A 25600-nucleotide genomic window follows, 5' to 3' on the forward strand; every position below is an offset into this window, starting at 1 on the left:
AGAAGAATCTCTTTACACAAAAAGCTTCTTAAAAGAGAGGCATGGAAACGATGGTTTCTCTGTTTTCTTCTTCTTCTTTCTGTAGTGGAAGAAAGAAACTCTTGCCATGCTAATAAATAAAGCTTCTTCAAGTGGTGGTTTTGAGAGTCCAAAAGTTCTCATTCGAATCGAATATGTGAAACTTGAAAAGCTTTCACTTGGCTGACCTTTTCCATAGAATCTCTTCCAATCCTTCAGAAAGTTAGAAATGCTTTTCTAACAACATTGCTTTGCTTCATTCTCTCTCTTTCTCTCTCTCTCCCTTCTCCTGTATGCCTTTCTCTGTGTCAAGTCGGAATGCATCTTCAATCCCTCAGTCTGCACAGTCCTGGTAACCTATCATCTCGACAGTTGGGTTTCTCTCATAACCCTCGAGTTATCAATGGCCTCTTCCCGCCAATTTCGGCCAATTGTGGAGCGGTTTCGATCTTTAACTGTAAGGGGCTTCAGGTCTCCTTTCCTAAGAATCGCTCTAATTCCCTGACCTTCACTGATAATCGTGGAGAAGATGAAAGGTCGAGAGGTGTTATCACCAAAGAAGCTGACATCGCCACTCTCGGTAACCTCTGTGTCGATATCGTGCTCAACGTCCCCAGTTTGCCCCCGCCGTCGATTGGGGAGAGACAGGCTTACATGGAACAGCTCTCCGCTTCTCCGCCTGATAAAGTTGGTTTCTTCTTGCTTTCATCCATTCATTTGTTCCTTTTTTTTTTAAAACATAATTTTTTACTCATATTATTAGTTCGGAATTTGTGGTTTTTTTTTTTGAAAGTGGACCTATTAAAACCCATTTCTTGTCTGTTCTTTTTATTTTCGGTTGTCACTCCCTTTGTTTTATATATTTGTTGATTTCGTTCAAGTAAGTGAAATACATGACGGGTTAGAATTTAAGCTTGTGTACTTGTTATGTATGATTTAGTTTGAGTTGGGGAGTGATCCAATTCCTAATGAGGGTTTTGGTCTCAGCATGCCGCTTTTGTGTCTTTGGAGGGAGAAGTCAATCTAGGGGCTCAATCTACTGGGAATCTGAGATTGGAAACACTGCACCTTGAATATAGCTGGAAGAAAGCTGGAATGTTGGTATTTAACTAGTGTGACAGGCCAGTCCGCCAGTATAAATGGTGCTGACCCCCCTGAGTAAACAGAGGTGTTTGGGCATTTCAACAGCTGATGGTATGGGATGCCTCATGGGGTTAAGTGACCTACAAGCTGGAGAAAACATTTCAAGGTATTAATGAGAGAACTTCTTCATGGGTACTAGTGTGAATTCGACTCCAATTTTATGTGGAGTAATTGTGTGATGTTCCTTGTGTTGTGCTATTGCTATTTGCTAACATAATAGCAAAATATTTGGGAGCGTTTAAGGTTAGACTTTATATGACCATGATTCCTGGAGAAGCAAAGAGAAAGATCAACTACGGATCCTAGTGAACAACTTCTAGTTTTTCAAACAATAGAGGCCAACTCTGTTGGTTTTAGATTTTTCATGAATTGCTTTAGCAACATGGTTTGCTATTTCAGATCCTTTCTGATACCACGTGGTTAACTTATGCCATCAACTCTTGTGGTATGGCATTTGATTTCTGTGTGGCAAAGCATTGCAGCTTGATTCTGCCTTATTAATATTCAACTTGAGTCCTATGACTATGAGTTACTTAGGTCTCCCTTACCATTTGGAATGCTGATGAGTTCTTGGCTGGGTACATGCTAAAGTTTTCATAGTGCTAAGGAGGAAAGGAGAAGAGTATTCTATGGGTGGAAAATTTTAAGGCCAAAATTATCACAAACTCCTTAGTTAAGAGTTTTTCTTTTCCAATGTTACAGTGGTAGTTGTATATAAGCTTTAAGCATCAAGATATTTTGAAGTTAAATGGTGAGCAAAGTGAATGATGTCAAACTTTGAAAGTCCGGTTCCAATTGATTGACTTATTCAAAATATGTGAAGAATGGCTTACAAAAGTTATTCATCTTTCCGAATAAAGCAGACAAGGGAGTCCCAAAGAGTACCATAATAGGCTGTGCCCAAAACGCACCATTAGCCCTTTTACAAAAGATATGGGTTTTCCACTGAACAATACAGATGACATCATTGGTCTAGTTAGGGGAACACTATTTTGTGGTATTTTGTATTTTTTCAACTTTTCATCGTCGGTAAATTTGTTTTCCTTTTGGTAAATATAATATATGGTATCCGTAGAAAATTGGGATTTTTTTAAAGTTATTGTAATATTAGTATGGTGTGGTAATCTGGTAGTATAGTTCTACTATGGTATGGGTGTAACATGGGTACAAGGGTAGTATAGTCTTTTCTTGTTATTTATTGTTACCATACTTCAAACTATTATAAATAAAGGAGACTAGTGTCATAATAGACACGTCACAATTTCCCAAATCCCAACATGGTATCAGAGCTGAGATCCACCTTGGGATCCCAAAAAATCTAGTCTCTCGTTCTCTTTCTCTCTTGCCATACCCTAAGCACCGTCGCCACCACTCTTCCACCTCTACTCGGCGCCACCACCTTTTGCCGCCGGGAAGCACTGCCAACCACTTCTGTCTTCCACCTCTCACAACCGGCACCTTCTCCAGTCTCTCTCTCTCGCGGTTCCTTTCTTTGGACCATGAGCCCCTTTTTCCACCCTTGGTGGTGATTTTTTTCTCCCACCAAGGGTTCTTTTTGCCTGCCTGTTATGGGTTAAACCAGATCTAACGGTTTATTCTCAGATCTGATTTTTTTGGTGTTCATGCTACACTTTGTTCTTTGTGGCATGTTTTGGTGTTCTCGTCGATAATCTTTGTTCATGTGGTTGCTTTTATTTTCTATTTCTAATGGAAGGAACAGATACTTCAACGACTTCCACCATGTATCCTTTGGATGGAAGAAACAACCGTCAAGATTTTCCTACTATCCCTGTATACTCCGTTAAGCTTGATGGGAGCAACTATTTGATGTGGTTGAAGACATGTTCTCTTTCTATCAGTTTCTATGGTTTTTCTAAATATCTCACAGGTACCTTGGAGAAACCGACAATTGCTGATGCTGCTCAAGAGAAGTGGTGTTTTGATAATTCTCTTGCTATGGCCTTTCTTTTGAACTCGATGCAACCCCATATTGCTCATGGGTTTGTTACTTGATACTGCTGCCTAGATCTGGCAGGCTGCAAAGGAAACCTATTCCCAGGTGGGGAATGCTGCCCAGGTATATGAGTTGAAACAAATAATCAGTAGCACCAAGCTACGGTAGATGACTCTCTCTCAATACTATTCCGAGTTACGCGGTATGTGGCAAGAATTCGATTTTTATGAAGATTATCATCCCTTTTGTCTTGATGATGCTACTGCTTTCAAGAAACGGGAAGACAAACACCGGGTGTATGAATTCCTTACCGGCCTAAACATTGAATTTGATCCGATTAGGGCACATGTCCTGAATCGAGAATCTTTTCCAATCTTGGCCCAAGCCTATTCATTGGTCTAATCTGAAGATAATCTTGTGTTGCCATGCCACAGCCAAATGCTCAGGAGAGGTTGGCTCTACTTTACTGGCTCCTCCTCCCATGGAGGGAGTTCTTCCAATCGATCTAAAGATTGCAACCAGCCCATGAAAGAGGTTCTGAGTGTGATTCTTGTGGTACGGAGCGCCATACCCGAGAACATTGCTGGAGGCTTCACAAGCGCCCTGAACTTGGTGCTGGTCATGGGCATGGGTGTGGTGGTTCTACACTTCTATTGGTGGCCGTGGCCATGGTATACCACCCCTTGGCCATCACACGGAGACTACTCCTGTCGGTTCTATTACTACCACTGATTCTCCATTTTCCCAAGAGCAACTCTTATGTTGCGAACCATGATGACTCAGATTTCTACTCCGTATGCTGCACCAACTGCTTCCTTGCCAATTCTGCCCATTTAGGTATTTTCTTTTTAATTCTAGTGATTTTATGGCATCCGTTCCTTGGATAATTGATTCGGGTGCTATGGACCATATGACTAGTTCTCCCAACCATTTTTCTCAATATTCTCCATCATCAGATAAGGAGATAGTTCGCATTGCTGATGGCTCCCTTTCTTCTATTTCTGGGAAGGGAATTGTCAAAGTTACCAATTTATCTCTTTCCTTTGTTTTACCTATCCCATCATTTTCTACTAGTCTTCTTTCCATTAGTAGCATTACACAAGCCTTAAATTGCAAAGTAACTTTTTTTTTCCTTGTCACTGTATTTTTCAGGACATGGTAACGGGGGCAACGATTGGCAGTAGTAAGGTGCGTGATGATCTCTACATTCTAGATAGTGGTACTCTAGTTCTTTCTTCCTAGGCCCATCACATGGACTCCTCTACTGTTGCTTTGTCCTAGTTACGTTTATGGCACTAACGATTAGGGCGTCTTCCGTTAGGCATTTTATCTACTATTTTTTTCACTTTATTTTTTAAATGTTTCTAGATTTTTTTTTTTTTTTTTTGTGAAGCTTACATTTTTGCAAAGTAGACTAGAACTAGTTACCCCAGTTTGGGCAATAAAAGTTTAGTTCCTTTCTCTTTAATTCACTTTGATATATGGGGCCCCGCCCGTTGTGTTTTTGTTTCTGGTTACCATTGGTTTGTTTCTTTTATTGACTATCATTCTCGCCTTTCCATGGTCTATTTTATGCATCAGAAGAATGAAGTTTTTGCTTGTTTTAAGCGGTTTCATGAGTTGGTAAAAACCCAGTATGTTGCCCGCATTCAGATTCTCCGGTCTGACAATGGAAAGGAGTACATGGATGCTTCGTTTCAATCCTATCTTGTAGACTTGGGCATTATACAACTAGAGTGAGGCCGTTCTCTTTGCTGCTTATTTGATCAATCGGATGTCTTCTTGCTTCCTTGTTGAAATTATTACTGGGCCTTCTTCTTTTGTTGTGCCCCCCAAGGTCTTTGGCTGTGTTTGCTTTGCTCGGAATCATCACACTAATGGGAAGTTTGATCCCCATGGTCTCCGTTGCATATTTCTTGGTTATTCTACCACTCAGAAGGGTTACAAGTGCTACCAACCTCCTTCTCGTCGCATGCTGGTGACAATGGACGTTTTTGTTCCATGAGACAGAGGCCTTTTATTTTGGGGTGGTACCTCTTCAAGGGGAGTCTGTTGCTTTACGTGAAGATGTGCCACTAGTTGCCCTTATTGAGGCAGGCCGTCCCTTGGTTGTGATGAGGAAGACAGATAGTGAGCCTCCCATTCAGGGGGAGCCTAGATTGTTACGTGTTTTCTCCAGGATGAATCTAAAAAAAATAACACCAGCCGCACAAGCTGACACCACTCCAGCACCTCAAGTAGATACCACTACCATTGCACTACAGTGTTGCCCTATGATCCAGTGTCTACATCTTTGCCTGGTAATATCTCTTCTTCTCCATCTCATGGTGAGATTCTCCCATCTCCTACTCATGATGCATCCTAGATATACCTATTGCTGTCCGTAAAGGGACTAGGTCCTGCACACAACATCCCATTTCTCACCATGTGTCATATGAATTCTTATCTCTTTTATATCTCTTTCATATCAGTCGTTTATCTCATCCTTGTCCTCTATTTCTATTCCTTCAAATTGGCAGGAAGCTTTTGTAAACTCCAGATGGAAGGAAGCTATGCTTGAAGAAATGCGTGCTCTTGGGAAAAATAACACATGGGATCTAGTTCCCCTTCCTCCCACTAAAAGACATGTCGATTGCAAGTTGTTTACTGTTAAACAGCAGGCTGATGGGACTGTAGAATGGTACAGGGCGCGATTGGTTGCCAAGGGTTTTACCCAGACATATCGCATTGACTACCAGGAGACCTTTGCCCCTGTCGCTAAGATGAATATCATCCGGGTTATAATTTCATATGTAGTGAATTTTGGATGGGAAATGCAGCAACTTGACGTCAAGAATGCCTTCCTCCATGGGGAATTATAAGAAGAGGTGTATATGGGTATTCCACTGAGGTTTTCTTCTCCACAGACTCAAGGGAAAGTATGTAAGCTGAAGAAGGCATTATATGGGCTGAAGCAATCCCCTAGGGCCTGGTTTGGTCGATTCAATAGAGCTATGGTGTCAGTGGACTACAAGCAGAGCAATGCTGATCACACTCTATTTATTAAACGGGTAGGTGATCACCTTACCATCCTAATTGTATATGTTCATGACATAGTGGTCACTGGGAATGACCTAGTTGAGATAACTACTTTGAAGGCTTACCTGGGCAAGGAATTTGAGATCAAAGACCTCGGGCAGTTCTGCTACTATCTTGGTATTGTGGTGGCTTAATCTACTAGAGGTATATTTCTTTGTCAACGGAAATATACTCTAGATCTTGTTTCGGAGACGGACATGCTCAACTGTAAGCTTCTAGATACCCCTCTCGAAGCTAACTCCCATTTGAAGGTTAAGGAGGGTGAACCGGTTGATAAGGGGAGATACCAACGCCTAGTCGGCTGACTCATGTATTTGTCCCATACCTGGCCGGATATTGTTTATGTTGTGAGCTTGGTGAGCCATTACATGTATGACCCTTGCGCCTCTAATATGGAAGTTGTTTTTCGGATTCTTAGGTACTTGAAATCAGCTTCAGGGAAGGGTATTCTTTTTTCACCTCATAATCACGTGCGTGTTGAGGCCTTTACTGATGCAGACTGGGCTGGTTGACTAGATGACAAGAGGTCAACATTTGGATATTGTACCGTTGTTGGCAGCAACCTACTTACCTGGCGTAGTAAAAAGCAAACTATGGTGGCTCGGTCATGTGCAGAGGCAGAACTTTGTGCCATGGCCCATGGTGTTTGTGAGCTATTATGGCTTCAGGGCTGCCTTTGCGATTTGGGTCTCCCTGTTCGTGTTCCCATGATGTTATACTATGACAACAAGTTCGTAATCAATATTGTTCATAACCCGTAATCAATATTGTTCATAACCCGTAATCAATATTGCTCATAACCCAGTTCAGCATGATCACATCAAACATGTTGAGATTGATCGCACTTCATCAAAGAAAAGCTAGAGCTGGGTCTTATCTGCATTCCTTTTGTGAGTCTAGTGAGCAGTTAGCAGTTAGCAGATGTCCTCGCAAAATGGCTTAGCAATAAAGTATTTGATCCTATTTTGTGCAAGTTGGGCATGTGTGATATCTATGCACCAACTTGAGGGAGAGTATTGTAATATTAGTATGGTGTGATAATATGGTAATATAGTTTTACTATGGTATGGGTGTAACACGAGTACATGGGTAGTATAGTCTTTTCTTGTTATTTATTGTAACCCTACTTCAAACTATTATAAATAAAAGAGGCTAGTGTCATAATAGACACAAGTCACAATTTCCCAAATCCCAACTTAAGTGAATCATGATTTTAAAACATTTTAGTAGTACTGAAGTTTACTTTCTGCAGTAATTCCAGATTCACTATTATCCTCTGAATCGTTTAGTATTTTTTAGTTTTTTTTCTTCTTTGGCATTAGTTTGTAAGAAACATTTATAGACCTTTTCGTTTCCTTTTCAAATTTTCTTTTTCGTTAGAACCTTGAAGATGAATAGCCAAGGATTGACAACTAACATGACCTTAAATAGAGTTGAATGGCAGAACAGAATTTGTGTAGCCGGCCCCATTTGGTTGGGAAAAGGCTTGGTTGAGTTGAGTTTGAACCTTGAAGAATGTAATTTCCTTTTGAACTAGTCACATTAGAGAGTATTCTTTTATCCATTTTGAGTTTTATTATGAGATTTAGTTATATTATGAGCAATTTCAACCGAAATTTTGCAAAATATTTTGTTTTCTACATAAGGTTGAATGAAACCATGTGTGATACCTGAGACTTACCATGTTTCGGTCGAAATTTTGCAGTTTTGGTGCATTTTCAACTATGTTTCGGATTTCGGTATTATTTCAGTCAATTGGTGATGACTATGAAGACCCTAGGACAAGTAAGTCTGAACTAGGGGTGCATCCTTTTTAAGATAGAAGGAAAGAGAATTCTAGTAGTGAACACTTTCTTTGAAAAGAGAGAGGAGCATTTAGTCACCTACAAAAGTGAGCATCATATCGGCCAAATAGATTTTTTCCTAACTAGAAGGGCTGATAGAATGTTTGGTAAGAACTGTAACTCTGTAAGGTTATACCTAGGGAGAGCCTAACCACTCAACATAGAATGGTCGTCATGGAAATGTGCCTCATCATGCAGAATCATAAGATAGGAGAGCCTATTTGCCTAAGATAAGGTGGAGGCTAAAAGGGGACTCCTTGAATCCATTTATTGATATTGTGGTCATACAAGGAAAGTAGGACTTGAAGGGAGACACCAATGCAAGGTGGAACGAGATGTCAACTTGTATTATGAAGGTTGCTAAAGAGGTCTTAGGGGTTTTGAAAGGAAAATGACTTGCCCCTAGGGAGACTTGGTGTTGGAATAACAAAGTTCAAGCAGCCATTAAGATTAAGAAAGCTAGTTTTAAGACTTGGCAAAGGACTAAGGATGGAGAGGATAGAAAAAGGTATATATTTGCCAAAAATGAAGCTAAGATGATTGTAGGGAAAGCAAGGGCGAAGAATATGAAGACTTTTATAACAACCTTAGCACAAAGGTAGGGGAAAAGGCTATCTATAGGATAGCTAGAACGGGGGAAAGGAAGAGTAGAGATTTCGACTATGTAAAATGTATTAAAAGTGAAGATGGTAGTGTACTAATAAGGGATGAGAACAATTAGGAGAGGTGGAAAGAGTATTTTTACAAACTTCTCAATGTAGTCATTTCAAGTATTAGTTCCTTGGAAGATCGTACTAATCATCTGTGGTTTATCTTGACTAACCAAGTTGTTGTATCTTGTATGGCCATGTCAAACTGTTGGATTTTCATGTCTAACACTTGTACAATTTATTGGCATAAAAATTACATATGTCTTTAGTTGTATGGCCATGCCAAACTGTTGGATTTTCATGTCTTAACACTTGGCAATTTATTGGCACTAAAAATCAAGTCTGTCTCTAAGCTATGTGGTGTTCTACTCTGGCAATGCACAAAAAGTAAGTGGGTTGTGCTTATTATTTTAATGGATGTTGTGAACGGGCTCCATGATTAAAGGTTAATATATTCATGGGTACCCATCAGTGCAATCCCTCGTAGAAGCGGCCCCTTTAATTTAATTTTTGTTGCTAGAAATTCATCAGGAGGAGTTTTTCTCTAAATTTATTTATCTAAGTATATGGAATTGGAAAAGAGATGTAACTCCAGTTCCTTTAGAAATGGTAAGATCTTTGGCGCAAGGAGAAGGGGTATGTACTTTTGACACCAATTCCTGCCTTAAGGAAATGCATGAGCGATAGACTCTTTTAGTTCCCTTCTTTCTTACGCTCAAACCCTTTAACAATCTTTCTATCAAAAAAACAAAAACCCTTTAACAATCTTAAAAAGGCTTTCTTGACGTCTTTGCGGAAAGCTCCATATTCATAGATCGGTTGTTCCAAATGTGATGTTGCAAGCGCCAATCAGTGCAACCAATATCTGACCCTAGGCCAGTTCTTCTATCTATGATTACGATGAAGATTGAGCCAATTAGTCAGCTTTGCCCCCATTGATGCGCTGAAGCATAGCAGCTCTAGAACTCATGAACTGAAGAGCTCATGTCACAAACTAAAGATGCTACGTGATACTTGATATGCGGATACAAGGGCCCTGCCCATTATGACTATGGAAGGGTCCTTTTTAGTTTACTTGATGAGTTAGATTCCACCCATTCGACTGGCAAAGTTCATGAGCTGGTTTTCCTTCATAGGATTTGTTGGAACCGCTTCCTCTAAAAGGCCGACCTTGTAGGAAAGGGAGGAAATAATATGTATATCATACAAGAGCTCTAACATGGCGGACTATCCAAAAGGGGACACGGGTGGATAAATAATTCAACACCTGCCTGCTCCCATGGGGGCTCGATACCATGACCCCTGCCTGCTCTGATACCATGTTGGAGCCGCTTCCTCTAAAAGGCCGACCTTGTAGGAAAGGGAGGAAACAATATGTATATCATACAAGAGCTCTAACACGCGGACTATCCGAAGGGGGACACGGATGGATAAATAATTTAACAGGATTCTTTCCTTTTTCTACACCTTTGTGTATTAGTTTTATGGCACACTGAATTTGTAGAATTTTCATATCTAACACTTGTCCATTTATTGGCACTATACATCAAGTCTAGGCTATATAGTTTACTGCTTTGGTAATGTTCAATAAAGAAAGCAGGTTATTCTTCCTTTGTTTTCATCTAGTCATTTAATCCATTTAATAAGCATAATGATTTTACCTTCTTGTGCAACTCGCGTTTTATTATCAGAGAATGAACTTTCAAGTTTGATCATCTGTTCTCATCTCTCTAATTATTCATGCTTCATGCCCTCATTACTATAATTGTATACTTTTCTTGATGTGCTTGTCCTGAGAACTTTTCCCATCTTCATTTCTCTAACTTTATGTATTAGCCTAAAGCATATAATTGCTTTTTTCTCCTTAATTTTATGAGATCAACTCCTGCAGTCCTGCTTTCCCACCCTCCAAGAAAATTATATCACATCAATGAGGCACAATACTCTGATTAAGCAGTTTCAAGATTTTTTGTATGTGTCCTCCTTGTTAATAGAAAATTTAGCACTATGCTTTTGCTTCATTTTGGGAATTTATTTTCCGCATAATGGAACTGTTAGCTATCTTTATTTGTTGGCATATATTCACATGGAATCCTCTGGTAGTGGTAATGTGACTCTGTGCAACAGAAATATTGGGAAGCTGGTGGTAACTGCAATGTGGCTATTGCCGCAGCAAGGCTCGGCCTTCACTGTCTTACACTCGGTCATGTGGGTAATGAAATCTACGGACGCTTCCTCCTAGATGTGCTCCATGATGAGGGAATCTATATGGTTGGGACAAATGAAAATACTGACGCTGTTACGAACCAAAGTGACTGTTATGAAACACTTCTGTGCTGGGTTTTGGTGGACCCCTTGCAGAGGCATGGATTTTGCAGGTAAATGAATTCTAGTTAAGTTTTGTATTTCCCATTGATTTTTTTTTAATCTAATTCCCATCATATTGCTTGTTGCTAGCTCCTGCACATATTATGTAAAATTTTCTTTCATACCACTAAATATGACATGCCTGATTGCCCTTGTTTCACTTTTCAGTCGAGCTGATTTTAGTACGGAGCCTGCATTCAGTTGGTTGAGCAAACTTTCTGAAGAAATGAAGATGGCAATTAAAAAGTCAAAGATTTTATTCTGCAATGGATACAGCTTTGATGAGTTCTCCCCTGATTTAATTGTCTCAGCTCTGGATTATGCCATGGAAGTAGGGACGTCAATTTTTTTTGACCCTGGACCACGGGGAAAGACTCTTTATAATGGAACCCCTGAACAACAGAGAGCACTTGACCGGATATTGAGGATGAGTGATGTTCTTCTTTTAACTTCTGATGAGGTTTGCTTCCATCTTGGTACAAATTGTGTTGATATTACCTTTACTCATTTGATTTGAAGCTTGGGATCTCAAATTTAGTGCTTCCATTTGCATAATTTTGCATACAGTATTTACTATTGCTGTTTATGCTATAGTACTAAACTGGGAAAGTCCCTCTTTGGTTGCTTGATTCATAAATTTTAAATAATAAATGAGCAATAAAAAATAGGAATACAAAAAAATACTAGAAACAAAGGAACACATGAGCTTTTTAAATTTGTATGAATAGGAATTGAGAAAAGGAGAAGTGTTAAAACAAACAAGAACCTGCAAAGCGCAAACACCATACATCTGAAAATGAATATTGGGGGATGAGGAGACAAGATTTTTTTTTTTTTGACCAGGGTGAGGAGACAAGATTGATCTATTAATTTTCTTGTTAACCTTCTCCCATCTCAAAAGGTGATTTTTGCCAAGTCTAGATGGTCTCAATTTTGAGTGGATATTGGGAAAAAGGTTTTAGGTTTTCTATACCGCACTGTTTGGATTGTTGGAATTAGAACTCTGATCAATATAGCCTCATTTTCTCACTAAGTTTGGACAAGGTTTAACATGAGCTTTCAGGTTGGATTCCTGCCTAGGTAATTTATAGATTCATTAAACTCAGAATTTTGGGTGGAGGTCTGAGTTGCTATTCATGATAGGGTTCAGCTCGGGAAAAAACATACGTAATTCAAATGAGATGCCCAATAATTACTTCCTGTTCCAACATAATCTGAACTTTCATGGCAGTTCAGGTTCTCAAGTATCCAAGCAGTACATACAAGAAACCATGAAAGGTTTCTGGTTCATGCCTTCATGGTGCCTATTTTTATAGTTGTGTGACTTGATTCTCTGCCCTAGCTTGTTGGAACTGTCTCTACTCTGCCTGTGTCTTGAAATCCTCAGACCTGTAATCACTTTAAGTGCTTAGTCATGGCCTGCTGCACCTCATAAGGAACTTGGGTGCATTGGGCCACATCCCTGTACCCACCAGCCAAATGTTACTTCGGTCTAGTGGCCCCTCCAGAATTTAGCACCTTCTGACAATAATTACACTGGGACTTTTTCCTATCGTTTCCCATAGGCACTCTATGCATCCATACTATGTGTCCACCTCCACCTCTACCCTCAGCTATTGTGCAACAATATTCTTATTTTTTACAATGTTAAATAAAAAAAGGGAAATTATCATCGCCACCCCCTGAGTTACACCGTTATTTTAATGCAACTCCACTAGATACCCAAATATCAAAATGACCCCAAAATCTAACGTGTTAACTGTGTGAATTACGAATGACTAAAATACCCTCTACACTAGAACATAAAAAACCCAGCCCCACCATACTTTCTTACCGTTGGACTTCAAACCTGTGAAGGAAAATAGGGCACCCGACCTTCATCTTCCATCCTTGCGACCAGCACACCGGAGAACCTGCAAGTGTTCAGCCACAACTCGAAGTACAGACCTATTCCTCTCCATTCTAGCTCCTCTCCATTCTATCTCCTCTTTCTCCTGCTACCAGAGCACATCTTTCATACCACTCCCCTTCCTTCCCCAGCTACCACACACGCACACACTCCTGCCCTTGGCTGTACCCGAGAACACACACACCCACACCCACACCCACACCCCCTGCCTCTTGCTGTACCACAGCACACACATCCACACACCCCTGCCCCTTGCTGTACCACAGCACACACACACACACACCCCTGCCCCTTGCTGTACCACTGCTCACACCCACACCCACACCCACACCCACACACCCCTGCCCCTTGGTGTAGTGTTGACACACACACACACACACACCCCTGCCCTTTGCTGTACCAGATAACACACACACACCCACACACACACACACTCACACACCCCACACACCCACACCCCTGCCCCTTGCTGTACCAGAGAACACTTACACTCACCCCTACCCCACACCCCCTTCTGCACTGAGCACACACACACACAAGCACCCACCCACCCCCATCACATCCCCTGCTGCACTTAGCACACAGACAGACCAGACCCCCTCCCCCCTACCACACTCCCACCACTGTCTAATTGTATTGATTCTCTGCGTGATGAACTTTGTACTATTGGTTTTTAAAGTATGATGTAACTTTTAAACTTTGTAAGTTGTTGGTATTAGTAACAAAAATGGTCTTTGGTATTGAGATTTGGTTCATATTTATCAATTTTTACCAACAACTTGATGATCCCAACTGGTTCAAATAAAAATTGTAAGCAAGCTCACCTGGTTCGCAACACAGTTGGACAGCATGTAACTGTTCCAATATTCTAAACACATAAATAAAGACCTGTTCACAATCAAATGCATAATACTAACATGATCACATCCATTGGCAGAATCAAATTCCAAACACAGTATGAAAACAAATCCATCTGTTCCATCACTCATATTACAACTTAATACTATTCCAAACACAGTACTATCTTACCAAATTTCCCTGAAAACACTCAAATAGTTAATCATCCAATACAATCCAATTGTCCACCAAATCAAACAAATACCTATAACTACTGACCACCACCCTCTGTGGCTAAACTACTAGCAACTTTTGCATTTCTTCTTGCCCTCATCGCTGCCATCTTTGCTCTCACCCTTTCTTGTATACACCCAGTTGCCTTTGAGAGTTACTTGTATCACCCCGACTGCTGGTTCCACTTTGCTTTTACTACACCAGCAAAAAAATAACATGAATATATATATATGAAATAACACTTGTTTAGAGGAAAGATAACAAAAACCATAGCTGTGATGCCACCCTTTTCCTTTCTTCACCAGCTACTGTGTTGGTGGATGCTACCCCTTCCCCTTCCCCTTTCACTGCACCCCCTGTGCTGGTTCTCTTGTTGTCGTTTGCAATGGCTACATCTTACTGATGTTGATCTCCTTCTGAAGTCTGGAGGGGGGGGGGGGGTCCTTCATCAGTATCTCTCCTTCTGTTTTTGTGGGGTCTGTCAAGTCTCCTTCTCATAGCTGGGGGCTGCAGCACACCATAGAAACTACTCTCAGACAATCCTGCTATATCTGGTTGTGCATGGATCATCTCTCCATATGCTATATGATATCTCTGCACACTATAGTAGGGGTCACAGTAGTCTTCAAGGTTCTCCCTCTTAGCAGCAATAGAATGGGTTGCATGCTTACAAGGCAGCCCGGTTGATTCCCAGACTTTACAAGTTCACTCAGTCAAATTCACCACAACTGTGTGATCTCCATCATTGACCTCAAACTCATAAACCTACTGCATATCCAGTGCAACCCCTTGCAGCCCTTTCAATTGACTCCAACCTCTTCCTAATAGCTGGTGTTATTGTACCTTGGAAAGTGCAAGCACTAGCATACCTCTTCTGAAACCTAGTTATCAATTGCACCCTTAGTTGGTCAATCAAATTCACAATTGGTTTGTCTCTGTAAAGTTCAATTCATTGGTTGAAGGACTCGGTCATATGGTCACATGGTCACTCTTGGCTCCATGATCGAATGCATGTCTTGACCAGCTTGATGGTGGATTTTTCATCAACTAGTCATGAGCATCAACATTTATATCCTTCATCTCAGCCATTGCTTTTTGGAAGTCAGCAAGAGTATATGCTTTAGCAGCAGCCCAAAAAGTAGTCTTCAACAATGCTCTAGGAAAAACACCCTTAAAGTTGGCATATAGGTGCCTACAACAATGCCTCTGATTACATCCAGGGAATTGTTGCTGAATAGAATCAATTAGAGCCTGTAAATGATTAACAAATATATATATATATATGTTAGGTTAGGCATATAAATGTAAGAAAAACATAACTTAAATTAACCCAGAACTATTTACTAACCTTTTGTTGGTTAGACATAAAGGTCAAGTGGGGTATATAGCCTGTATCTGATTGTAGAGCAATGTTTAAATAATCAAGGAACCACATCCAACTATCCTTCCTCTCAGCCTCTATCATCCCAAATGCAATAGGAAATAAAGCATTATTTCCATCCAATACTTTCCTTTTAGGTGGCAACCATCTAGTCCTATAAATGGCGTGCACTCTTGTACAAACCCTTTTCTACATTTTTTAAAACACACAAATAACCTTTTAAATACAAGATTTTCATTCATATCCTATCTTTCCACAAACTGAATCTTGATGATTGTGTCTAGGTTATACTAATCAACCAAATCAATATATGTTGGCAACTGTGCAAATGATTTTGCATTACTGCCTTCAATCTCTTCTTTAGAAATCATTCTTGCCCTATACAATTACAGCTTGCTTGGTTTCTGTTGATACTGTACCCTCATCATTGCCTCCATGCTTTTAATGGTCATTCCAGGATCTACCTTGAGGTGGGGAGCAAGTATACTTGCTATCCACCTGGAGTTAGCTGCTGCATTTTTTGACTTTCTTCCACAATAATTATGTTTGTCTGTATATGATTTTACAATGAAGGTTTTGCCATCAGCTGAAGGTGAAGCATGTTTCCTCCAGGAGCAACCATCCTTTGCACATATAACAGTCACTCTAGTCCTCTCATTCTTGATCCTATGAATTTCAAAACCCTCTTGAATTGCATAATTTTTCAAGTGAGTTTTATATTGGTCCATAGTATAAAAAATCATCCACTGAGCCAACTCCAATTTTCCCTTATCATTAACCCCACTTTTTCCCTGGAAAATTGTAAATGGTGCTCCTCAGAATCATAATCTGAAATACCATCCCTCTCTTACTCACCTTCTCCTTTATCTTCCTCAGACCCATAATCTGACCCATCATCCCCTTCCTCATAAACTTTGTCTTTATTTTCATAAAAAAAATCCTCCTCTTTCTTCAGATTCTTTATCACCATCATCTAAAGAATCTGAAGTTCTTTCACTTTCTTTATCAAGCTCATCATCACTCAGTTCCCATTTATCATCATCACCTGAATCATTCAATTCCATAGGTTCATACTCATTAAATCTAGCAGGACTTAAAGGTGTCCTACATGATGCACTAAGGCCTGTAGCACCACCCTTTTGACAGTCTTCTTTGGCATTCTACTACTACTAGGACCAGTACCACTTTGCTATCTAAACATAGTAGAATCCTGCCCTACATTTCTTTGCCTTCTTGAATGAGTGGCCATACCAATCACCTCACATTCAAATCCATTAATCTTACAAGACTAGCTTCTTTGGTCAGGCTCACTCTCTTGAACATTAAAGACATAGAGTTTGATGACCTTGTCCTTATCGTAGATGTCAAACAGTTGCATTATAGATTGATCATCCCACACCTCTACCTCATCATTCCCACTAGGTAGTATATAGCTTTACATTTAAAACTCACACCACTACCATCTGGAATGACTTGGGACTATACTTGTAAAATTATGTACACCAGAATACCCATGGTATTATGGTCTTTTGGGTGTTTTATTTGTTCTTTATTTATGTATTTATGAGCAAGGGTAGAAATGTAATTAGGGATGTGACACTGACACTGTTCACGTGAACAGTATCATGAACAGTGTCATGAATAGTGTTTCCCCTTGTAATCTTCTTTATTATTATTATAAATAGAGAGCTTGACTAATCTCATTGATCATTCAAGCATTATTCCACAAACCTGTTTTGTTAACATGGTATCAGAGCCAAAATTTCTCTGATCTAAATTTTCAAAACCCACCCCCTTCCTATCGTTTTTTCTTTCCTCCCCTTCTCTCGATTTCTTCTCTCCTTTTTTTTCCTTTGCTTCTCCTCCCTTCCTAAGGGCAGCACTACAGAGGTGATCATATGATGTAGTTGCTGCCCTATTCCCACCTCTGTTTTTCCCCTTTATGAGATAATTTATTTAGTCCGATTGTTGTTGGGTCCTGTCTGCGATTTTTGGAGTTTCCAGAATTTTGAAGCCCTAGCCACTATCATTGATCAAGGCTGGTTTTCTACATATTGGACACTCATCTACGATCTGGACCAGCTGCCCTCAAGCCCCTTTTGGTTGTTGAAGACCCCTCCTCCCAATCGATTCCTCTTTGAAAACCTTGATCATTATCGATTTTTGGGAATTGGGCTGTTTGCTGTTGTTTTTTTATTGGAGCTTCTTCTCTTTATCAAGGACATCCTCTACAGGTTCTTGGACAGATTCGATCAAGCTTCTTCGTCAACTTTTTTGAGGATCCCCATCACCACATCGATCTCCAATTTCGGGTTCTCTTCCAAAACCCTGACATTGTCGATCTCTGTGGAAGGGATCTCTCTGCTGCTGTTGATTTTTTGGGAGCTGTTTTGCCCTTCATATTGGCCCACACGACCTTGATTTCAGCTCTTGGTTTGGTGTAATTGCTGGTTTTTCATTCTCCACAGCCTTGTTGCAACTATGGGTGACTCTGCTGATTCCACTGCAACTTCTAATCAACCTGGACATGAAAAATCAGATTATCATACTTTTCAGCCCAATCCCATCAAACTTGATGGCAGCAACTACCTATTGTGGTCTCGGTCAGCCTCTTTTGCTATTGCTGGCCGTGGTCTCACTGGCCACATTGATGGCACTGTTCCCATGCCTGCTGCCCCAGGTGCTGCCCTGACTCGCTGGCTTGGCAACAATGGTGTTCTCATGTCTTATTTGATTGGTTCTATGACTTCGGACATTGCACATGGGTTCCTCCTTTTTGATATAGCTTCTTAGGTTTGGTCAGCCTGTAAGGAAACGTATGGACAGCTTGGTAATGATGCACAGGTCTATGAACTCAGGAAGAAGGTTCTTCATACTACTCAGGGGGACTTAACAGTCTCTAAATATTATGCTACTCTGCGCAACCTTTGGCAATAGTTGGACCACTTCTCTGATTACCAACCTGATAATGCTACTAATCTGGTTGCCTATAAGAAACATGTGGATAAAATCAGGGTCTATGACTTCTTGGCTGAGTTGAATATTGAGTATGACCCAATTCGTATTCAAGTGTTGGGCCATTCCCCTTTTCCCACACTTGAGCAGTCTTATGCCTTGGTCTCCTCTGAAGAAAATCACCGAGCTGCTATGTTGCACCCTGCTGTCCCTGACAGATTAGCCCTCCAGACTACTGCACTGGCTCCTTCTACACCAGTTGGCACTCTCTCTGTGGGTGGTACTACTATTGGCACCATTACTTGTGAGCATTGTCATAACCCTTATCACACCAAGGAAAAATGTTGGAAACGTCATGGGAAGCCTGCTGACTTTGAGGCTAAACGGGCTGCCAAGCGAAAACCAAAAACCAAGGCCAATCACTCTGAGTCTATCACTGCAGCCCCTAGTACTGACACTGGCCTAAAACAGGAGGATTTACAGGCATTCCTACGTGTGCTAAAGTCTTCCATTGCTGCTGCCTTTACTACACCAGCTACTGCCACTTCGTCTACTCCCTCAGGTTTACACTTTGCTCGGTCAGGTATTTCGTTTGGTGGTCATTGTGCCTCTGTAGCGTTCCATCCTTGGATCATTGATTCTGGAGCTACAGATCACATGAGCGGGTCCTCTAGCCTCTTCCATCGTTATTCTCCTACCTTTAGGAAAGACAAAGTCAAGGTAGCTGATGGTTCCTTTTCCTCCATTTCTGGAAAAGGAATCATTAACTGCACTCCTTCCCTTCCTTTGTCCAATGTTTTACATATTCCAAAATTTACTACTAACCTTCTTTCTATTAGTAGTATAACTCGTGATCTTAACTGCAAAGTAACATTTTTTCTTTCCCATTGTGTTTTTCAGGATCTGGACTCTGGGAAGACAATTGGATTGGGTAAAGTGCATGGTGGCCTGTACCTGCTTGACGATGGACGTCTCACTCCACCTCCATTACTACCACTACATCAGAATTCCTTAGTATCTTCTGAAATTTATCAGTGGCACTCTAGATTAGGTTACCCCCCCTTAGGCATCTTAGCATCTTTATTTCCTACTTTGGTCAAACATTGTGATAAGACCGATTTATTTTGTGAGGCTTGTGTTCTGGCCAAACAGACACGGTCAACTTATTCTATTTCTAATAAAAGGAGTTCTTCACTTTTTCACTTTTTCACTTAGTACATTTTGATGTTTGGGGCCCCAGTCGTAAGACTTTGGTTTCTGGTCACCGTTGGTTTGTCTCTTTTATTGATTGTCATTCTAGACACACATGGGTTTATCGTTTACACACCAAAAGTCAAGTTTTTTCTTGTTTTCAGCATTTCCATAACATGGTCAAAACTCAGTTCAATGCTACTCTTAAAGTCTTGAGAAGTGATAATAGGACTGAGTATACAGAGACTCAATTTCAGAAATACCTTGCTGATAATGGGATTGTTCATCAGACAAGTTGTGTTGATACCCCAGCCCAAAATGGTGTGGCTGAAAGGAAGAACCGACACTTGTTGGAAGTGGCCAGGGCGTTGATGTTTTCGCGCCATGTTCCCTCCCAATATTGGGGGGATGCTATTCTTACTGCAACCTATCTTATTAATCGGTTTCCTTCCGGTGTTCTTAACTCCCGCAGTCCGGCCGATATTTTATATGGGAATTCCACCTTTGTGGTTCCTCCCAAAGTTTTTGGTTGTGTGTGTTATGCCAGAGACACTAAACCTCATGGCAAATTTGATCCTCGTGGGTTAAGGTGTATTTTTTTGGGTTACTCTCCAACCCAGAAAGGTTATAAGTGTTACCACCCTCCTTCTCGTCGTACTTTGGTTAGTATGGATGTGGTCTTTCATGAAAGTCTTGTTTATTATCAGTCTACACATCTTCAGGCGGAGAATTCTGGTTCCAGTAAAGATGTGCTAGTGTTTCCTCCCCTTGAAATTCCTCCTTTGGTTGCTGCCCAGCCTCCTTTGGCTGTTGTCCCTTCATCTGTAGGGACTCCTTTACAGGGGGAGTGTATAGGAAATAATGGTGGTAATGATCATTGTTAGGGGGAGTTGACTCCAGTCCAGGGAACCATCAGTGAATTTCAGAAGAGAATTGACAATTCTAATATCATCACCTACAAGAGACACTCCAACAGAGGGCAACATCAATCCACTGTGGCACCAATACCTATTCAATTGTCGACCCAGGAGTCAAATCCTCCTCCTCTTTGTGGTGAGACCTCTCCTTCCGATCTACCTATTGCTCATCGAAAAGGTACTAGGACTTGCACCCTGCATCCCATTTCTCGCTTTGTTTCTTATAGTTCTCTTTCTCCATCTTTTCGTGCATTTGTGTCCTCTTTTTCTTCTGTTTCTATTCTCAAAAACTGGCAGGAAGTATATACAGATGGAAAGTGGAAGGCAGCTGTGTTGGAAGAAATGAGAGCTTTAGAAAAAAACAACACTTGGGATCTTGTAACCCTCCCTCTAGGAAAAAAACCAGTGGGATGTAAGTGGGTGTTTGTGGTCAAACAAAAGATTGATGGATCTGTGGATCGGTATAAGGCACGTTTGGTTGCAAAGGGCTTCACCCAGACATATGGGATTGACTATCAGGAGACTTTTGCCCCTGTTGCAAAATTGAATGCAGTTCGGATTTTACTATCGTGTGCAGTTAATCTTGGATGGGATCTCCAACAGTTGGATGTGAAGAATGCCTTCCTAAATGGGGAACTTTGTGAGGAGGTATACATGGATATTCCACCAGGTTTTTCTTCTGACAATAATGAACGCAAGGTGTGCAAATTGAAGCGAGCACTGTATGGGCTGAAGCAGTCACCTCGAGCATGGTTTGGTCAGTTCCACAAGGCAATGGCATCTGTTGGCTACAAGCAAAGTAATGCTAATCATACTCTCTTTATAAAGAGGGCTAGTGAGAAGCTCACTGTTCATATAGTGTATGTGGATGACATTGTGGTTACATGCAATGATGGGGAAGAGATCAGCCGATTGAAGAGGTTTCTTGGGCAGGAATTCGAGATTAAAGATCTAGGGCCGCTACGGTACTTTCTTGGGATTGAGGTTGCCAGATCTTCTAAAGACATCTTCCTCTCCCAAAGGAAGTATGTCCTAGACTTGTTGGCTGAAACTGGTCTGTTAGGATGTCACCCTTTAGATACTCCTATGGAGGCTACTGTTCATCTCAAAGAAAAGGAGGGTGAACCTGTTGATAAAGGCCGGTACCAACGCCTAATGGGAAAGCTGATTTATCTCTCACACACTCGTCCAGATATTGCTATTGATGTGAGTACTGTGAGTCAGTTCATGCATGATCCCTATTCTTCTCACATGGAGGCTGTTCTTCGGATTCTCCACTACTTGAAGTCAGCTCCTAGAAAAGGCATTCTTCTGTCTCCTAATGGTAACCTACGGGTAGAGGCGTATACCGATGCTGACTGGGCTGGTTTTGCAGATCGGAAGTGTATCTCTGGGTACTGTTCTTTTGTAGGTGGCAATTTGGTCACTTGGCGTAGCAAGAAGCAGAATGTGGTGACTCGTTCTAGTGCTGAAGCCGAGTTTCAGGCTATGGCACAAGGCATTTGTGAGTTACTTTGGTTGAAAGGCTTGCTACAAGATCTTGGTGTTCCTGTTCATCTTCCCATGATGTTGTACTGTGATAACAAAGCTGCAATCAGCATTGCACACAACCCGGTACAGCTTGATCGCACTAAACATGTTGAAGTGGACAGACATTTCATCAAGGAAAAGCTAGAAGAAGGGTTGATTTGTGTTCCTTTTATGAAGTCTGCTGATCAGGTTGCTGATATCTTCACTAAGGGATTTTCTGGGAAATTGTTCCATCCCATTCTAGTCAAGTTGGGCATGATTGATATATTTGCACCAACTTTAGGGGGAATGTTAAATTATGTACACCAGAATACCATGGGGGTATTCTGGTCTTTTGGATGTTTTATTTATTCTTTATTTATGTATTTATGAGCAAGGGTAGAAATGTAATTAGGGCTGTGACACTGTTCACGTGAACAGTTTCATGAATAGTGTTTCCCCTTGTAATCTCCTTTATTATTATTATAAATAGAGAGCTTGACTGATCTCATTGATCATTCAAGCATTATTCCACAAACCTGTTTTGTTAACAATACTGTAGATGTCATACACCATATTAATGAATCCATACCTGTCTCGGTCTACTATGTGAAACATTCCCATCATAATAGTAATAAATGGTGAACAAATCCATCTTGCAATGATTGAACAAACAACCAAATATTATGATAAAAATATCCCAACATAAAGTGTATATGGGTTTGTGTGGTCTATGAATATATAAAGGGGCAGGGGAAGGGGTGTGTGTGTGGTCTATGTAATAGCAACTGGAATGGGGTATTTGTATGTGTGTGTGTTGTGCTATATAGTGCAGCAAGGGGCAGGTGAAGGTTAGGGGAGGGGGGTGTGCAAGTGAGTGATGCAGCTTACTGGTGCAGCAGGGCAGTGGGGTGTGTGCAAGTGACTGGTGCAACAAGGGCAGTGGGGTGTGTGTGTGTGTCTGTGCAAGTCATTGGTGCAGTAGGGCAGTGTGGAATGTGTGTGTACAAGTGAGTGAAGCAGCAGGGCAGATGGGGTGTGTGCGTCTCTGTGAAGTCATTGGTGCAGTAGGCCAGTGTGGGGTGTCTGTGTGTGCGTGCAATTGAGTGATGCAGGGGAAGTGAGTGGTGCAGGGGGGGTGTCTGTGTGTGTGCTAGTGAGTGGTGCAGAGTGTGTGTGTGTGTGTGTGTGTGTGTGTGTGCTCTCTGTTACAGCAATGGGCAGAGCCGCAGAGGGTGTGTGTGTGTCTGTGCTAGTGAGTGGTACAGCAAGGGGCTCGGGTATGTGTGTGTGTGTGTGCAACTGAGTGGTGCAGGGGAAGTGTTACAATTTACCCATTTCGATTGTAACAGTGTGCTTTTGCATGCACTGTTTTGCACCGAAACCGAGTAGAAACTGTAATTTCAGCTGAAATGCCAAAATTTCGGTGATCCTACTAAGCCACACCCAATTTTGTTTTAACCTTTGTCGAAAGTGAAATATTTTGCAAAAATCTCAGTGGTTTTGACTGAGATTTCGAACTACAGAATCAGATGAGATGAAGTTGCTCTGAACTCTAACACCATTTATTTACATAGGAGTGAGGACAGTAGAATCATTCACTTCAGCTCTTACACCCAATTTTAGGATTTTCATTGGTACTGGTGGACAAAATATCTATGGTGTTATAAAATGCTAAGAAATGTTAAATTGCTCTCTTTCTGGTGTAAGAAAATGCTAAGAAATTTTAAATTGCTCTATTTCTAATCCTAATACAAATGTCTCTCAGGCTGAATCATTGACCAGCATAGAAAATCCTATATTGGCTGGACGGGAGTTGCTCAAGAAAGGGGAACGTACAAAATGGGTGATTGTTAAAATGGGTGCTAAAGGTTCAATTTTAATAACAATGTCAAGTATTTCTTATGCACCAGCATTCAAGGTATTAACTCTATAGCAACCTATATAATGATAAAGTAACTTGGTTCTGTTTTATTTTATTGTGTGCTTCTGAGCATGTCGTGAACATAATTTTATTGTCCAATCCAATGATAAGTAAAATTTATCATATTGATCTTCCTAGGATGGATGTGTCTGCTTATACATACAGATCTACTTTTAATTTGAAATTTTGGTTTGTATTTCAAAATTTTCCTCAGGTGAATGTAATTGATACTGTTGGATGTGGAGATAGTTTTGTAGCTGCTATTGCCTTTGGATTTCTACACAATTTGCCCATGGTTAGTACATTAGTACTTGCAAATGCTGTGGGTGCTGCAACTGCCATGGGTTGTGGGGCTGGTCGGAATGTTGCCACCTTGGAGAATGTCATAGAACTCATGAAAGTTTCAAACGTCAATGAAGACAATGGCTTGTGGAATGAGTTATTGCTTCAAAATATGGATTCAGAAGAAGTAATACTACTTTCAAAAACAATCATAAATGGAAGCAATGATCAACTGAAACATGTGTCCCTGCAAAAGGTGGTCAATGAGCTACTGTTGAAGCTTGAGGCTGTGTGGGAGAGGAAGATGGTGACATCTTGATGAGGGTTTGGACTAAGAGAGCATTCTACAAGAAGTTGAATTGATGGTGATTAAATTCTTTTGATGGGCTTGGTTAGTTTTTATCTCGCTTTGCCTGTACCCCTATTGGATAATGATCCTCGTAAAGAGTATCGATTGATGATTGAATATTTTCAGAGTTAAGCCAAAGTGGGTTCTTTGGTTGTGGTCTAGATGAGATACTTGAGAGAGAAATCCTGATTTCAAGGTAAAGATTGCTCGGTTCGAGATCTGTGCTGCAATCTGTGCTCCATGGTGGTATTTTTTGAATTGATATATGATGATCCCTTTGCAATTGTTGTAGCTGCAAACGTTATTGCTTAGCTGGAAGAAGCACTGAATTTGTAGGTTGGGAACAATATCATGCTAATGTAAGCTCATCTCATTCTTTGTGTTATTGTAGAAAACATGCGCCCCAAAGTGAGTAATACTAAGCATTGCAACTGGTGATTTGAGAAACTTGTATTTTGCATAACTTCATTTTTTTGTCAGTCTTGTGTTGGCTTCGTCTACTCAAATTTTCTAACGTTTACTTTGTAAGGGTTTGAAGAGATTTTGTGCTTTCTAAAACATCTTTAAAGAAGCCTCTCCTCCCCTCCCCCCCTTTTCATAAGTTATTTTGATTTCTTTATGGCTTGGAACTATCTAAGGTGGGGAGCAGTGGTAGATTTTACATGGAATTAATCATACAGGTGTACTTGGAAATATGGCTCCTTGAGATCCATTGATCCCAGCCAAATTAGGGTTTCACCTTTGGCTGTATGGTTCAGCCTGAGGTGGAATTCAGTATAATTTCTAATGTGATCGGTTTTCATACACACTGTATGTAACACAGTCAACACTTCAATCATCGGATAGGCATACGAGAATTGGATATTCTTATCCAACGGCTGAAGTGTTAACATGAGCGCGACCATGTATGAAATCTTTCATCATTTTCTATTAAATTAAAAGGGAAAGGATTTCCCAGTTTATGGGACTCATGGAATCTCATGACCTTATGGGATTCATCAATGGTGATTATCCACAAAGAGATCCCCGTACCAGATTATGTTTAAAGCATGGCAGCA

General features: G+C 40.8%; 1 protein-coding gene across 1 annotated transcript; it reads left to right on the forward strand.

Annotated features, from left to right (window-relative positions):
- Positions 1-207: 207 nt before the first annotated feature.
- Positions 208-25021, forward strand: LOC122638742 (5-dehydro-2-deoxygluconokinase 1-like). The gene is made up of 5 exons (XM_043831594.1): positions 208-705; positions 10815-11065; positions 11223-11514; positions 23756-23908; positions 24126-25021. The coding sequence occupies exons 1-5, from the start codon at positions 337-339 to the stop codon at positions 24510-24512; spliced, it is 1452 nt and encodes a 483-aa protein (XP_043687529.1). The 5' UTR covers positions 208-336; the 3' UTR covers positions 24513-25021.
- Positions 25022-25600: the final 579 nt, after the last annotated feature.

The sequence above is a fragment of the Telopea speciosissima genome, chromosome 1 (assembly GCF_018873765.1).
Source record: "Telopea speciosissima isolate NSW1024214 ecotype Mountain lineage chromosome 1, Tspe_v1, whole genome shotgun sequence".
Classification (NCBI taxonomy): domain Eukaryota; kingdom Viridiplantae; phylum Streptophyta; class Magnoliopsida; order Proteales; family Proteaceae; genus Telopea; species Telopea speciosissima.

Coding starts and splice junctions, on each gene's coding strand:
- LOC122638742 (XM_043831594.1), top strand. CDS start 337: ATGCATCTTCAATCCCTCAGTCTGCACAGTCCTGGTAACCTATCATCT. Junction 11,066..11,222: donor CAGAGGCATGGATTTTGCAG/GTAAATGAATTC, acceptor TTCACTTTTCAG/TCGAGCTGATTTTAGTACGG. Junction 11,515..23,755: donor TTCTTTTAACTTCTGATGAG/GTTTGCTTCCAT, acceptor AATGTCTCTCAG/GCTGAATCATTGACCAGCAT.